The sequence below is a fragment of the Dama dama genome, chromosome 3 (assembly GCF_033118175.1).
Source record: "Dama dama isolate Ldn47 chromosome 3, ASM3311817v1, whole genome shotgun sequence".
Taxonomy (NCBI): domain Eukaryota; kingdom Metazoa; phylum Chordata; class Mammalia; order Artiodactyla; family Cervidae; genus Dama; species Dama dama.
In genome coordinates, this window is record NC_083683.1 from 47,195,672 (window position 1) to 47,212,380 (window position 16,709).

General features: G+C 46.8%; 1 protein-coding gene across 2 annotated transcripts; it reads left to right on the forward strand.

The window, feature by feature from the left end:
- The first annotated feature begins 1,348 nt into the window (after nucleotides 1-1,348).
- DDX23 (DEAD-box helicase 23) lies at nucleotides 1,349-16,083 on the forward strand. Of its 2 annotated transcripts, XM_061128912.1 has the most exons (18): nucleotides 1,410-1,492; nucleotides 1,970-2,037; nucleotides 6,355-6,563; nucleotides 6,980-7,090; nucleotides 8,711-8,804; nucleotides 8,923-8,988; nucleotides 9,513-9,651; nucleotides 9,928-10,061; nucleotides 10,177-10,289; nucleotides 10,516-10,659; nucleotides 10,758-10,983; nucleotides 11,277-11,422; nucleotides 11,783-11,960; nucleotides 12,678-12,920; nucleotides 13,344-13,495; nucleotides 13,725-13,833; nucleotides 14,592-14,766; nucleotides 15,180-16,083. In XM_061128912.1, exons 3-18 carry the CDS (start codon nucleotides 6,355-6,357, stop codon nucleotides 15,401-15,403), a joined length of 2,463 nt encoding a protein of 820 aa, XP_060984895.1. In that variant the 5' UTR covers nucleotides 1,410-1,492; nucleotides 1,970-2,037; the 3' UTR covers nucleotides 15,404-16,083. The 2 variants fall into 2 exon arrangements, with proteins under 2 accessions (XP_060984885.1, XP_060984895.1); XM_061128902.1 differs by lacking the exon at nucleotides 1,970-2,037 and having other exon boundaries at nucleotides 1,349-1,492.
- The last annotated feature ends 626 nt before the right edge of the window (nucleotides 16,084-16,709 follow it).

Consider the following 16,709-nt stretch of genomic DNA (forward strand, 5'->3'; position numbering starts at 1 on the left):
TACTGGAAAAACCATAGCCTTGACCAGACAGACCTTTGTTGGCAAAGTAATGTCTCTGCTTTTTAATATGCTATCTAGGTCGGTCATAACTTTCCTTCCAAGGAGTAAGCGTCTTTTAATTTCATGGTTGCAGTCACCATCTGCAGTGATTTTGGAGCCCCCCCAAAAAAAATTCTGACACTGTTTCCACTGTCTCCCCATCTATTTCCCATGAGGTGATGGGACCAGATGCCATGATCTTGGTTTTCTGAATGTTAAGCTTTAAGCCAACTTTTTCACTCTCCTCTTTCACTTTCATCAAGAGGCTTTTTAGTTCCTCTTCACTATCTGCCATAAGGGTGGTGTCATCTGTATATCTGAGGTGATTGATATTTCTCCCGGCAATCTTGATTCCAGCTTGTGCTTCTTCCAGCCCAGCATTTCTCATGATGTACTCTGCATATAAGTTAAATAAGCAGAATGACAATATACAGCCTTGACGTACTCCTTTTCCTATTTGAAACCAGTCTGTTGTTTCATGTCTAGTTCTAACTGTTGCTTCTGATCTGCATACAGGTTTCTCAAGAGGCAGGTCAAGTGGTCTGATAGTCCCATCTCTTTCAGAATTTTCCAGTTTATTGTGATCAACACAGTTGAAGGCTTTGGCGTAGTCAATAGAGCAGAAATAGTTGTTTTTCTCGAACAGATTCCAAAGAGCAAGAAAGTGAAAAGGGTAGGTCCTATCTGGGATGTTTAGAAAACCAGGTGCCACAGCCCGGAAGATACTCTTTCCAAGAGGCCTTTGCAATCCATTGTATGAGCTCATTTCAAAATGTTCAAAATGCTGTAACAGTAACTACGGTGTTACCGCTTGGGCCAGGGTTGTTAAAAATGTCCTCCTAAAGCTGGGATAGTCTCACACAATGAACTGTCCCACCCTCCCTGGTAAATACTAGGCTGCTCCTGTAACTTAAATTTTCATTTGTCCATCTGTAAAATGGGGCTAATAATCTATCTCAAAGATCTTTTTTTTAAAACCGGCTTTTCCACAAATGGTATAGTATTTATTGCTGTTACTACAGTTGCCTAATTATAACTACGTGCTATTGATATGTAAGGAAAGCCTTACATTTCTCCGTTGTAAGCCACGGGCCATGATGTCGTTAACTACAGTTTCCAGGAAAACCAGCATATTCCAGGAGGGCTGCACCCGCAGAGAGAAAAACCTTCTGATGAAAGTCGACCTATGAAAAACTCTTCCTTCCACAGTCTCAAATGTTTGGCGAACCACATTGCCCAGCGGCCCCCGCGTCCCGGGACCGGCGCTCGCGCCGTGCATTCTGGGATTGGTAGTTCTCGGCCCCGCGTTGTTGGCCTGCGCTGCCCAGGACCAGGAACTCGACTTCCCGGCTTGCCGCGCGGCCGAGGGAGCAGCCCGGCGACCAGGAAACGGGAAAGATGGCGACTACTCGGCGACGTTGAGGCCGCGTTGGGCGGTTTGGGCTCAAGAGTGGTGAGTCTCGGGCGGTGGAAGCGGTTTCCACGAGCCTGCAGAGAAGGCGAGAGTGAGGGCACAGCGGTTGACCCTGTCTCTGGGAGGAGGCGAGGAAGAACGCCATAGGGAAAGGGCACGAGCTTGGAAAGCTCTATCCGGCAGGAGGGAAGGGGCGCGGGCCCCAGTGGGAGTGTTGGCTCCGGCGGGGATAGGGCAGGTCCCTGGACGATGTTACGGGTCAGACCTTTGCCCATGCGCACAGCACCCGTGATAGCCTCAGTCCGATCTTATTCTTTCATGTTTGGAGTAGCCCTTGCTCCAGTCAAACTGAAACTCTGGCTTTTCTCCCATAACTAGTCATGCTTTCCCGCCTCTGCGCCTCCTGTATCATTTCTTTTGCCGGGAATGACTTCTTTCCGGCACCCTCAATTACACATCTTCCAATTCTACCTATATTTAAATATTCAAGAGCCACTTCCTCTACACTCTTTACAGATTTCCTTTTTCAAGTGAAAAGAAACTTCTTTGAACTCCTGCAATAATTCATCTGAGCCTGCATCTTGGTATGTGCCTCATATCCTCTATTGTTTTGTAAGCTTCCTGTGGACAGGACCTTCCTGATTTCCTTTTGTAACTCACATTGTGCCTAGCACTGTGCCTTGCATATGGTGGTTGTTTGATAAATGCATACTTCATTGAATGAAAAAAAAGACTCTGCCCCTGTCCTGCAAGCACTGAGGAACTCAAAGATCCGGAGGTTTGTGATGAGCCTATAATAAAAGTTGCCTGTGTTTACTGTCTGCTTATTTGCACCTCTCATTTTCTTCTAAACTCATTGCACTCAGGCTTTTACTCCCACCATGCCATTAAAACAGCTCTTGTCATCTCTGTTTTAGAGGCGAGGGTGACTCTTTTATCTTCCAGTCTTTCTCTACTTGACACAGATCAGCATTCCCTCCTCGAAACACATTTTTGGCTTCTGTGATGGCATACTCTACTATTTCTTTTTTCCATGGCATACTTGACTATCTTTTCTTCTTTTTCACCGGCTATTGTTTCTTTCCAGTTTTCTTCTCTGGCTTCTATGCCTGACTTCTAAATGTTACAATGTTTCAGAGCTTAATCATGGGTCCTCTTTTTTAAAAACATATTTATTTATGACCGAGTTGGGTCTTAGTTGCAGTCACGGGTGGAGGGGGATGGTGGTGGCAGCGGTGTGGTGTAGGTTTTTTCTTGCCAGCGCTTTGGGCTCTCTAGTTGTGGCATGTGGGCTTAGTTGCTCTGCGGCATGTGGGATCTTACTTTCCCGACCAGGGATCCAACCTGTGTCCCCTGCATTTGCGGCATGTGGGATCTTACTTTCCCGACCAGGGATCCAACCTGTGTCCCCTGCATTGAAAGGTGGGTTCTTAATCACTGGGCAACCAGGGAAGTCCCTGGGTCCTCCTCTATTTTCTTCCTAACTAGAATGCCTACTTAAGTAATAATCATTTAGCATCCTATGGTTTTAAAAGCCATCTGTATATTGATAACTCACGTTACTGTCTTCAACTCTCTCCTAAGTTCCAGAATTGCAGATTCAGCTGCCTTCTTGGAATCGCCACTTGGTTTTCTTATTGATATCTTACATTCACCGTGATCAAAATGAAACATTTAATTTCTTCCTAAATATTTTCCTTCCCCAGTCTTCTCCAGTCACTAATGGCACTGTGAACCATTTAAGTTGGCCAGACCATGTGTTTAGGAGTTTTAGTATGTCTCCCCTTTGTTTCCTGTCTTCATCAGTATGTCCTGTCAGCTCTGTCTTCAGAATCTCCCTTGAAGCTCTCTACTTCTTTCCGTCTCCACTCTCACTTTTCTAGAACAAACCACTGTTACCTTTTTAAAAATATTTATTTATTTATTTGGCTGTACCGGGTCTTAGTTGTGACACAAGGAATTGTTTAGTTGTGGCATACAAACTCTTAGTTGTGGCATGTGGAATCTAGCTCCCTAACCAGGGATCAGACCTGGGCCCCTTGCATTGGGAGTGCAGAGTCTTGGCCACTGGACCACCAGAAAGGTCCCCACTGTTATCTTTTGTCTAGACTACCATAATAGCATTCTCAGTGGTTCTGTGTCCATTCTTGCCTTTTGCAAGTCACCAAAGTGATTCTTTAAAAATGTAAAATAAGACCATATTACTTCCAGTTTAACACCTTTCTAAGGTTCCCACTGCAGTCAAACTAAAATCCAAGTTCTTCTAGCCTGGCCTAAAACACGTTTCCCTGATCTGACTGTTACCTACCTCCTTGAACACATCCTGAGTCAATCTTCCCCCTTGGTTACTGCCACTCCTGACCACATGAGTCTATTTCTTTGGCAGTGCTGCACAGCTTGCAGGATATTAGTTTCCTGACCAAGGATTGAACCTGGCCCTGGCATTGTGAGGGCCTAACTATTGGACCACCAGGGAATTCCACACATGTGTCTTATTTTTAGTTAGCAAACATGCTAAGCTAGCTCTTGCCCCAGTGTCTTGCTGTTCCTTCTATACAATAAATTCTTTTCTTTGATTTTTACAGACTCTCTATGTCTCATCGTTCAAGTCTCAGCTTACATGTCATCTAAAAAATTCTTCCCAGAGCCCTCTTGTTCACGCTGCTCCCCATCACACACCCTGCTTTGTTCTCTTCATTAGCGCTTATGCTGTTTGAAATTCTCTTATTTTCTGCCTAACTGCTGTCTGCTTCACTGGAATTTAAGTATTATGAGATCAGACTTTGTTTTGTTTACTGCTGAATCTCTAGTACTGGAATAGTTTCTGGCACCTGTCAGGTACTCAGTGAGTATTTGTTGAAATAATGATGATGTCCAGGATGCTTTTTTTTTTTGTCTTTTTTTTTTTCTTTTATTTTTACTAGTTGGAGGCTAATTACTTTACAATATTGTAGTGGTTTTTGGCATACATTGTCCAGGATGCTTTATAGAGAAGACTGCCTTACCTCTGGATTGTTTTCTTAGGGCTATAAGTGAAAGAGACATAAGTATAATGTCCATGTGCTATGCATGATGTACTGGCAATTCTGAGGTAAAATAGGTCGTCTCCAACTTTTTAAAAGTGCTACTTGTTCATTTTTCTTTTCTTTACCTATTCTTAAAGATACATGGCAGGAATTACATGGGAAAGGGGGATTGTAAGCTGTAGCTTAGGGAAGTGTTATTTCATGGGAACCATTTGGAGATAAAATAAGTTTTGAGAAATATACCCTGAGGCTTAGGAACGATGATGGTGATGGTAGAATAGAGGCAAATTCAGACTTGCTGTCTGAATTTAGCACCTCTCTGAAATAGATTTTGTAGTCTAAAGGGCAGCTGACAGTATGGCATGGTGTTCAGTATCCCCCAGGCAGGATGGGGACAGAACAATTCTTGCTCAAACTTTTTGTGGGACTGGATCATAATCAAGGTTGTGAAAATCTGAGTACGGAATGTCAGAACGTCTGTGACCTCTAGTTTTTGGTACACTTCTTCCTCCTTCCCTCCCTCCTCGCTCTACTCCATCCCTTCCTCCCTTATTTTTAATTCTAAAATAATCATAGATTCACAGTTCAGTTCAGTCACTCAGTCGTGTCCGACTCTTTGTGACCCCATGGACTGCAGCATGCCAAGGCTTCCCTGTCCATCACCAACTCCTGGAGCTTGCTCAAGCTCCAACTCATGTCCATTGAGTCGGTGATGCCATCCAACCATCTCATCCCTTGTCATCCCTTTCTCTGCCCGCCTTCAATCTTTCCCAGCATCAGGGTCTTTTCAGATGAGTCAGTTCAAATCAGGTGGCCAAAGTATTGGAGTTTCAGCTTCAGCATCAGTCCTTCCAATGAATATTCAGGACTGATTTCCTTTAGGATGGATTGGTTTGATCTCCTTGTAGTCCAAGGGACTCTCAGGAGTCTTCTCCAACACCACAGTTCAGAAGCATCAATTCTTCAACGCTCAGCTTTCTTTATAGTCCAACTCTCACATCCATACATGACTACTGGAAAAACCATAGCTTTGACTAGATGGACCTTTGTTGGCAAAGTAATGTCTCTGCTTTTTAATATGCCATCTAGGTTTGTCATGCTTTTCTTCCAAAGAGCAAGCATCTTTTAATTTCATGGCTGCAGTCACCATCTGCAGTGATTTTGGAGCCCAAAAAATAAAGTCTCTCGCTGTTTCCATTAGGTATAGATTCACAGAAAATTTTAAAACCAAAATGCATGGAGGTCCTATTTACCTGTCACTCAAGTTTTTGCCATTGCATAACTAGAAGTACATTTCTTTTAATCAGTGTAAAAGTGAGTTTCTCTTCTATTTGAACTTAGGTTTTCTTGAGGTGCTGATCATAATCCCACATCTCAAAATTAAACTCCTTTTTTCTCTTTTGAGTTTTCTTTATGCGCTCCAGAGAAATCTCCCTTAGATGTAGATGTGTTGATTGATCCTGGTGGGCTGGCAGATACAGTAGATTCCTAAGATAAGCAATACAAGATATTTCTAGAGATAGCTAGTATACTATTCATTTGGTATCATTTTTTTTTTAATACTGTTGGAGTTTAATTATATATATATACACAAAAAGGAATCCCAGAGAGATAGTATTAATGAATAAGAATGGGCCGCTGGAGCCAGACTGCCTGAAACTCTGACACTTAACACCCAGGTGTCCTTAGGCAAGTTACTTTATTTATCTGAGCTTCAGTTTCTTTATCCATAAAGCAGGCATACTACTATATCTTCCAGTGAATATTGTTTTGAGATTAAGTAAATTGTTAGGTAAATTGTAAAATGTTCAGAAAAGAAAAAAAAGTTCAGAAAAGTACCTAGTACATAATAAATACTCATCTTATGCACGATAGATGGCAGGAGAGCTGGCTGATAAGAAGGACCGTGATGCATCACCTTCCAAGGAGGAAAGGAAGCGATCTCGGACTCCTGACAGAGACCGCGATAGAGATCGAGACCGGAAGTCTTCCCCATCTAAAGACAGGAAACGGCATCGTTCAAGGGATAGGCGTAGAGGAATCAGCCGTTCTCGCTCCCGTTCCCGATCCAAGTCTACGGAAAGGTAAAGTAACTTACTGTTTGTTACCTGGAGAGGGAGTGTACATTTCAAACTCCTTTATTCTTGGTTCCTCTGATGCCTCCATATTGGGACGTGAGTCTGTCATAGGTTTCTCTACACCTGGGGACCCAGTAGCTCTTAAAGGTAAAGAGGAAACTTGTAAGATGAAGGTCCCAATAACTGAGAAAGATAGTTTATCTGTTCACACAGTCCATGGCCTATCATTGTCATTAATACTTAGCAGTACAGATTCGAGCTCCAAGACCTTATTAATAGAATTCTCTCATAACTTCTTGGGAAACACATTTTCTAATTTGTAAAATATTACTTTGGGAAGAAAAGAGCATGAGAACCTTTTTAGGGCTGCAGTGCAGGTACATAGGAAGTATCACATGATTTCTTAATTGCTCTGTCTTCAGAGATCGTCGGCACAAAGAGCGAGAGCGAGATAAGGAACGAGATCGGAATAAGAAAGACCGAGACCGGGATAAGGATGGGCACCGAAGGGACAAGGACCGCAAGCGATCCAGGTACCTGACGGGTTGGAGTGGGCTTTAGGGCAACGCCCTCACTGCTTCTCTGCGTCTCAGCTTTCCCAGTTTCATGGGAAAGTGAATTTTCCACAGTGAATCCTGTTGGTAGTTATTGCAGAGCTGTCTTTTAGAAGGCACACATCTTATTTAGAATGTATAACCAGTTAGTGAAGTTACAGCCCCTTGAGGGTCAGCTTGTTCTTAGAATTTTGAAATTTTCTAGGTTACCAGCCAACAGAACATTCCTCCATCAGACCATTCAGTTTTCTATCCAGAATATACAACATGTACTCGTTGGGTTAGCTTAATGTGCCAATATCATGATCTCATTGTTCTGGAAACATTCTATACAAAGTTTTTATTAGGCCCTGAACATGCATCACCGACTTGATGAGCATGAGTTTGAATAAACTCCGGGAATTGGTGATGGACAGGGAGGCCTGGCGTGCTGCAATTCATGGGGTTGCAAAGAGTCGAACACGACTGAGTGACTGAACTGAACTGAACTGATGTAGGTTAGAATTCAGGGTGAAGGATAGAATCCTTATAACAAACACTGTGGTTATTTGAGATCTCTTGTATATTAAGCTTATAGCAGATGTGGGAAAAAGACTGCTGGGACTGATAGGAAGGAGAAATGAGCAAAATACATATATAGCAGTATCTGGGAAGGGTGTAGGTGGTGGCCATGTTGGCTGAATTCATTGTGCATTACAAAGTAAGGCAGAGTTTTTTTTTTTTCCCTTCTGATGTGCATTTGCTATTTGGAGGAATTTTTTTTTTAATTGTAATATAGTTGATTTACAATATTGTGTTAGTTTCAGATGTATAGTGAACTGATTTCAGTCACACATATATATTTTTTCTAATTCTTTTCCATTATAGGTTACTATGAAATATTGAATGTAATCCCCTGTGCTACAAAGTGAATCCTGTTGTTTATTTTATATATAGTAGTGTGTATCTGTTAATCCCATACTCCTCATTTAGCCTTCCCTGCTCTCTTTCCCCTTGGGTAACCATAAGTTTGTTTTCTGTGTCTGTGAGTCTGTTTCTGTTTTGTAAATAATTCATTTGATTATTTTTTCTATTCCATGTATAAGTGATATCATCTAATATTTGTCTTTCTGACTGACTTTACTCAGTATGATAATCTGTGTCTATACATGTTGCTGCAAACGGTAATATTTCATTGTTTTTTGTGACTAATGTTCGGAGGAAATATTTTTGATATCAGTAGTTAAGACCCACTTCCCAGAGGAGATTAGTCTCAGAAAAGGAGATTCAGGTAGCATGAGGTCAAGACAGGGCCATCATTAGGTTTCAGAGCAGGCAGAGAGACCAGGCCTGCAAAAGGAACTTCAGGACTTGTTGGATGACCATGGGCCAGTCTTGTTGAGTCATGGGAAAACTTCCATTCTCTTTTGGGGAGCTCAGTCTGAATCTCATTCAGGGGCTAGAGTAACAGTGATGTGGGGAGTCCTCTGGTGTCCAGTGGTTAAGACTCCTCGCTTCCACTGCAGTGGATCCCTGGTTGGGGAACTAAGATCTCACATGCTTCACAGCATGGCCAAAAAAAAGTGATGTGGACTTTTCCCCTGTTCCTTTGCTTTAAAGTTTATCTCCTGGCCGAGGAAAAGATTTTAAATCTCGGAAAGACAGAGACTCTAGAAAGGATGAAGAGGATGAACATGGTGATAAGAAGCCTAAGGTAAAAAGAGGAAGAATTTGTTTTTTTCCCTTATCATCCTCTTCAGTTTAAGCCTGACTTTGTTGTTCTTCAGAGGGAGAGAGCCTCTGTGGACTGAAGTCCTGTGTTTTATCTTCAGGCCCAGCCATTATCCCTGGAGGAACTTCTGGCCAAGAAAAAGGCTGAGGAGGAAGCCGAGGCCAAGGTAAGAGCTTGAGGGTCTGTATTAGTTGCCTAGGATTGCCATGACAGAACATACGGACTGAGTGACTTAAACAATAGAAACTTATCTTCTCATAGTTCTGGAGGTTAGAAGCTCAAGATCAAATGGGATTGTTTCTTCTGAGGCTTCTCTTCCTGGCTTGTAGGTGGATGGCTTTTCCATCTTCACATGCTCTTCCCTCTATGTACAGGCCCGTGGTGTCTCTGTGTGTCCAAGTGTTCTTATAAAGATAGAGTCAGATCTGTGTAGGGCCCACCTTTGGAGCCTCATTTGACCTTATCACCTCTCTAAAGCCTCTGTCTCTAAATATAGTCCACTCAGAGGGATGGGAGTTAAGGGCTTCAACATGCAGATCTTGAGGGAGACATAGTTACCAGGCCTGCTTGTGTTTTCCTTACAGTTTAATGCCTGGACAGGTATTTCTGGGCCCCTTGCCGTCTCGCCATCTGTGACGTGAGTCTACCCTGTCCCCAGATCCATGTTTACAGTTGTAATCTGTTTTGTAGCCCAAGTTCCTCTCCAAAGCAGAACGAGAGGCTGAAGCCCTGAAGCGACGGCAACAGGAGGTGGAGGAGCGGCAGAGGATGCTTGAAGAAGAGAGGAAGAAAAGGAAACAGTTCCAAGACTTGGGCCGGAAAATGTTGGGTTCGTTTTCTTACGCCGTGGCCTTCGATGGGGTAGGAAAGGGTGGGACAGGATTGCGGTGTCACTCAGAAGGGCTTGAGACCTGTTTGAGTTTGGAAGAGGGTGGCTGGGGCACGTTCATGAGAAACATCTCTTTCTGTTAGGTCTTCATTCCTCTTGTATCATAAATGTCCCCCCTTCCTTTTTACTCATTTGGTGTCTTTGTTTGGATGATCTCCATGCCCTCTTTTTTCTCCCACTGAGTTCTCCTGCAGCTTTGTTCTCTTTGGTCTGCAGAAGACCCTCAGGAACGGGAACGTCGGGAGCGCAGGGAGAGGATGGAGAGGGAGACCAATGGGAATGAAGATGAGGAAGGGCGGCAGAAGATCCGGGAGGAGAAGGATAAGAGCAAGGAGCTGCACGCCATTAAGGTTCGGGCCCCACCGTCCACACATGCAAATGAGGTTTAGCTGTGTGGCCATTCTGATGTTTCTATGTGAGGTTTGGGCCTCCTGCTTGAAGGGCTTGTGTTCTGTTCCTGGGCAGGAGCGTTACCTCGGTGGCATCAAGAAGCGGCGCCGGACAAGGCATCTCAACGACCGCAAGTTTGTCTTTGAGTGGGATGCGTCTGAGGACACTTCCATCGACTACAACCCCTTGTGAGTGGCTTCATGCCTCAGTGCTAGGTCTTTTAAACTAGGCAGTTGCTAGAGAGAATCAGTGACTACAGAGATAGAAGTGAGATAGGCTGGGATGGGGAGATGGGTAAAACAGTAGTCAGCCGGCCCTCTGGGTGGGGAAAGACTCTGACAGGGTAACTGGTACACCTTCAGCCTTGTGCTTAGCAGCTCCTTCTCTTTTCCTCTTCCTCTGTCTCAATCCCAGGTACAAAGAACGGCACCAGGTACAGTTGTTGGGGCGAGGCTTCATTGCAGGCATTGACCTGAAGCAGCAGAAACGAGAGCAGTCGCGTTTCTATGGAGACCTAATGGAGAAGAGGCGGACACTGGAAGAAAAGGAGCAGGAGGAGTGAGTGGTCAGGGCTATGGGTGGTGGGGCACAGCTGAATCTACAGGAAGGAGATGGGGAGGATATGGACCCCATTTATTCCCTGTATCCTGCTCCAGGGCAAGACTCCGCAAACTTCGAAAGAAGGAAGCCAAGCAACGCTGGGATGATCGGCATTGGTCCCAGAAAAAGTTGGATGAGATGACAGACAGGGACTGGCGGATCTTCCGTGAGGACTACAGCATCACCACCAAAGGTGGCAAGATCCCCAATCCCATCCGATCCTGGAAAGACTCTTCTCTGCCTCCACACATCTTGGAGGTCATCGATAAGTGTGGCTACAAGGTAAGAACAAGTAGACTGGCCCAGAGATCTGACATGTTGCCAGATTCTAGGGGGTACATACTTAGTTTGAAAACAGAAAACTTTGTTCCTTGACTGTTTGGTGCCTTCTCTGCCAGTGAGCACCAAGGTGACATTGTTGTCAGTTTCTGAAGTATTGTTTGTTGGTTGTGTTTCTTCTTGGGTCCCATACCTTTTCACTGTGTTTGGCTTTTTCCCATTGTGCCCACTCTGACAGCAGCAGCCCAGGTAGCATAATTCTGTCAGTACTCATTGCTATCTGTGGGTCACTGCAGGAGCCAACACCTATCCAGCGTCAGGCAATCCCCATTGGGCTACAGAATCGTGACATCATTGGAGTAGCTGAGACTGGCAGCGGCAAGACAGCAGCCTTCCTCATCCCGTTGCTAGTCTGGATTACCACTCTCCCCAAAATTGACAGGTGAGAGCAGCCGACATTGGTTCCACTGGGTGGGAAAGGTGAAAATGGCAAATGAGCATTTGGTCTTCTTTTTAAGTCTATAATCAGAAGGCCCCTTCTTTATTTAGTCTGGGTCAGATATTAGGGAATAATTGGATCATGATATCAAAGAAGCATATGGTTATTTTATTACTGGTACAGATCACTCCTTGGAGTGCTTGGCTGTCCTGGAGTCTGATTTTTAAGAGCACTTGTTGCGTTCTTTTCCCACCACCCTCCCCATTCTCATAGCTGCCCTTAAGAGTGACTTTATCTTGCTCCTGTTTGTGGTTGGATGAGAACCAAAGCTCATGAAACTGCGGGCTGCCCCATTTACCACAGGATCGAAGAGTCCGACCAGGGCCCTTACGCTATCATCCTGGCCCCCACTCGTGAGCTGGCGCAGCAGATTGAGGAAGAGACCATCAAGTTTGGGAAGCCGCTGGGCATCCGCACCGTGGCTGTCATCGGCGGCATCTCCAGGGAAGACCAGGGCTTCCGGCTGCGCATGGGCTGTGAGGTCGGTCCACCTGGCCAGCAGCCGGCCCGCTGTCTGGGACGGAGCTGTTTCTAGCTCTGCCGTAGATGCACAGTAAATGACAAAAGGGGCTGGTTTGTAGATACGTGCTGTTATTTATGGAGGACTTAGGCACCAGGGATGGTACTTTGCACATCATTAATTGTCACAGTCACCTTAAGAGAATGGATAATGGTACTTCCATTTTACAGATGAAGCTGAGGATCAAGTTAATAACTTGCGCAGAGTCACAGCTGGTGATGGGCAGAACTGAGATTCATGTCTGAAGGCTGTGCTCTTAATCACTTTGCCAGACTGCGTCATTGATTTTGCTTTGCATTCTTCTCAGGATAGGGAAGGAGAGCTTTTTAACAAGAAGTCTGCTGGAGGAATTGAGTCTTCTGCAGGCTTCCTAATCCTACTATCCAACCCCCCTCCACTGTATCACTTAGTCTCTCTTCCATCTAAGTAATTTCCTGTTGATGTTGCCTCTTCCATCTAACCCCTGGACCTTACCCAGAGACCCCATTCATTCCTGAGAAAAAAAATCCAAGTGATTTCATGCCAGTTCTCTGGAATTTTCACTGCCAAACCTACGTGGAGTTTGGGGGCCAAGTTTCTTAGCATTGGGGATCTGTTGCCCAAGTAGGTGGATAGTTGGCAAGAGGGGGAGGAAAGGGTACCTGCTGGGGCCACCCGTGACTCCCCTGTACCCCCCAGATAGTGATCGCTACCCCGGGACGTCTGATCGATGTGCTGGAGAACCGCTACCTGGTGCTGAGCCGCTGTACCTATGTGGTTCTGGACGAGGCAGACAGGATGATTGACATGGGCTTTGAGCCAGACGTCCAGAAGATCCTGGAGCACATGCCTGTCAGCAATCAGAAGCCGGACACAGATGAGGCCGAGGACCCTGAGAAGATGCTGGCCAACTTTGAGTCAGGAAAACACAAGTACCGCCAAGTAAGGCTGCTTCCCCAGGCTGGGAGAAGTTGGGCAAGTTGCCAAACCTGCTCTCGGGCCCTTCTTGCCCTTGGCGGGCCAGAGCACATGTTCCCAGAATGGTGAGGCGTGCCATCCTCTCACAGTGCTAGCAGTGTAGCCTCTTAGCCTGGAAGGATGATTCTGGAGAGTCATGCTGCTGCTGCGGCCGCCGCAGGCACTGGCAGATCACTCAGCCCTTCCTTCCTGTTATCATAAGGTAGAAAGTACTCTGCTGAATAGGCACTGAGGAAAGAAGTGGGACGGCAAGGGGCAGTTTTCTGAAACACTGTTTCCTGCCCAGGCTCATTTTCTGTTTTTTAGTTTGGACTGCGCTGCTTGTGCTGATGGTGGGATGTGTGGTGTGTCTGCCTGAGCTCAGGGCTAGACCTCTTGTTTTCACAGACAGTCATGTTCACGGCCACCATGCCCCCAGCGGTTGAGCGTCTGGCCCGGAGCTATCTTCGGCGACCTGCTGTGGTATACATTGGTTCTGCAGGCAAGCCCCATGAACGTGTGGAACAGAAAGTCTTCCTCATGTCAGAGTCCGAAAAGAGGTATGGGGGCACCTGAGTCAGGGGAACCAGAATGGAGAAGTGGCTCTTTTTAGTGCCAGTGGTGGCTGGAGAGGGATTGTTCTGCCACGTTGAAGAGTTTCTATTTTCTTGTTCAGAATTCCATGGGCATTGGAGATTCTGGAATTGGTGTTTGTAGATAAGGGTTGGGCATTTCACTTGGAGTGGAGGGGTAGCATGCATGTCATTTTTCGCATCCTTTTCTCTCCAGGAAAAAGCTGCTGGCAATCTTGGAGCAAGGCTTTGATCCACCCATCATCATTTTTGTCAACCAGAAGAAAGGCTGTGATGTTTTGGCCAAATCCCTGGAGAAGATGGGGGTGTGTCTGGCAGGGGAGGGCGATGCCTTGTCTCTTTGGTGCTGCTTCCTGAAACTAGTCGGGGCTCCTGCTTTCAATGCCGATCCATTCTTGAAACTTTACAGTATTTAACAAGTCAAGGTCAGAGGGAAAGGGGTGGTAATGGGGATAAAGAGGACTTGGTCAGTTGCTGTGACTCCCTGTCCATTCCAGCAGTGCCAGCCACAGCTGCCTTGGGTTTTCCTCGAGGTGGGCTGGGGCCAGGGAGACACATGTCCTGGCAGGATCTGAAGGTGTGGAGTGGAGTGGGTTGGAGTGTTTTGTTTTCAAGTATGTTTGGGAGAGGGGTTGGCGTGGTCAGGAGGGAGATGTTAGTGATCAGTGTCCTTTGCTCCTGAATCTGGTGTTTGAGGGGAAGGGTGTGTCCTCTCCACTCAACGCTTAAACATCCTTAAATTTCTTGGTCCTTGCTTTCCACCCTCATCTCGCCCTCATTCTCTCTTTCACTGCTTGTCATCTGTCTGGCTCCACGTCTCACGCCTGATTGCCCTACCTTTAACCTTGCCCTGTTTGTCTTCCCCACCCCCATCTCTCCCATCCCTTTCTTCAGCTCATCTGTTCCCTTCTTACTTCAATTGCCCTTGTTCTCTCTCATGCCTCCTTTCCCCTTCCTTCTCCCTCTCCTCTCTGCATTTCTCCCTCCCTGTCCACTACCTCCTGCCTTCTGTGTCTCTCTGTGATCCCATTGCTCTTTCTTCACCTCACCATTCTTCCAACAGTACAACGCTTGTACGCTGCACGGTGGAAAAGGCCAGGAGCAGCGAGAGTTTGCACTATCCAACCTCAAGGCTGGGGCCAAGGATATTTTGGTGGCTACAGATGTGGCGGGTCGTGGTATCGACATCCAAGATGTATCTATGGTCGTCAACTATGACATGGCCAAGAACATTGAGGGTGAGTGCAGGGGAGAGCAGCTTCACTCCAGGTAAAGGGTGATTCCTTGCCTGCTTCTTCTCGAATATCTCCACTGAGGGGGCCACGGCTGTCAGCTCTCTCAGCCTCGAGCCTGGGGTTGCTTGTTCCCGTGAGAAGAGCTCCTGTCCTTCATCTGCACCTGGGACAGCACTCTGTTTTCTGGGTGTGGAGGAGAGTGGAGCTGGGCCACCCTGTCTGGGTGTGATAGGGTGACTTCCATCAGCAGTGCTGCTGGGGAGAGCACCGTGGGCCCTGCAGCTTCAGGCAGCATGCTCTGTGTTTACTGCCGTCGGCGATGTGGCAGGGAAGAGGGTGCTTTTAGAAGTGGAGGCCTCAGACACTGCCCACCAGGGTATCTGGCATGGTGCCCTGACATTTCTCCCCCTCCCCAGATTACATCCACCGCATTGGCCGCACAGGACGAGCAGGCAAGAGTGGTGTGGCCATCACCTTCCTCACCAAAGAGGACTCTGCTGTGTTCTATGAGCTGAAGCAAGCCATTCTGGAGAGCCCAGTATCCTCCTGCCCGCCAGAGCTAGCCAACCATCCTGACGCCCAGCACAAACCAGGCACCATCCTCACCAAGAAGCGCCGGGAAGAGACCATCTTTGCCTGACACAGCACTCGCCCCAGGATTCAGGGCCATGCTCTGGAGCCTGTTCTTCAGGACCCTCACATCTTTTCCCAGGTCCTCACTCTTCCAGGGGCTTAGGAAGCAATCAGACTCCTGGCCCAGGCCCTCAGGTCTGAAGGCCTGAATGCAGATCTGTCAAAGGGGAGGAAGCTGCTCCAGGAGGCAGGCAGAACAAACTACCAGGGTTTTGGCCCAGCTCTGCCCCTCAGGCGGGCTTTGGGATTGCATCGGGCCATCCTCTCTTGCCAGTTAAAGGGGCAGCCAATTGGCATCGCCTCCCAGACTGATCAAAAACCTGGCTGCTGGGCTGGGACTTCTTTGGCACTGCCTAAGCTACGGCACCATTGTTGCCCTAGATGACCCAGGGAATCGGGTACTGAGGATTATGGACCTTGGACTCCTACCGTCATTTTGACAGCCGTTTGCCCTTTTGGATTATAAAACAAGTCGAGAGCCTTGTTTAGAGTTGTGCACGGCCCCTGTGCCAAGGGGTGTTGTGCACTCGAGGCGTCCCTCACCCAGGGAATTTTTATAGTAGATGAGGGGACAGGGTGAGCTGGCTGAGTCCATCTTGAAGTCAGTGAAATTTCTGTTTTCTATTCTCTGAGAAGATGAGTTTGTATGTTCTGAGAATAAACACACGAATATTAAGGCTGTGTCTAGTTCTAGCTAAACTCATCTCCCAGGTCCTCCCTAGTACCACAGGAGACAGAAGGACGGCACTGGGCACAGTGGGTTGACTTGGGAGATGAAGGAAAATCACATCCGAAAAAGATCCTTGGGTCTAGGCTGTTAGTCTTAGGTCTCTAGGAAGCACTTGAGGGGAGATGGGAAAGGCAGTGACAGTGGGATTGTCATGCATCTTCCCTCAGCTCTGGCTTCACAAAACTTGTAGCTCTGGCCTGGACAGCCTCCTGGGGTCTTCACACAAGGGTGAGGAAGGAAAGCAGCTGTGAAACTCTGGCAGAAGCAGTCAGAACTGTTCTCCCACCCTGGAACAGTGTGCTTGACCCAGAGTCTTCAGGACCATTGCTTGTGGCTCTAGGATTGCTGAGCCCACTGCTCTAGAAGGTGAGGTGATGGGCACCAGAGACAGCAAGGAGAGATGAGCTGGGCCCGGCTGAGTTTCCGTGGTGGGGAGGGGGCTGCAAGGCCTGGGTCCTCCCCCAGTACTCTTACATGCTCTTCCTTACCCCCTCGAAGAGCTGGGCAAGGACATGGAGTTCAAGTTGCAGCTACTTCAGGACCTTTCTGGCCTGAGGCTGGGACAGTGTGAGGCTGTGACTCA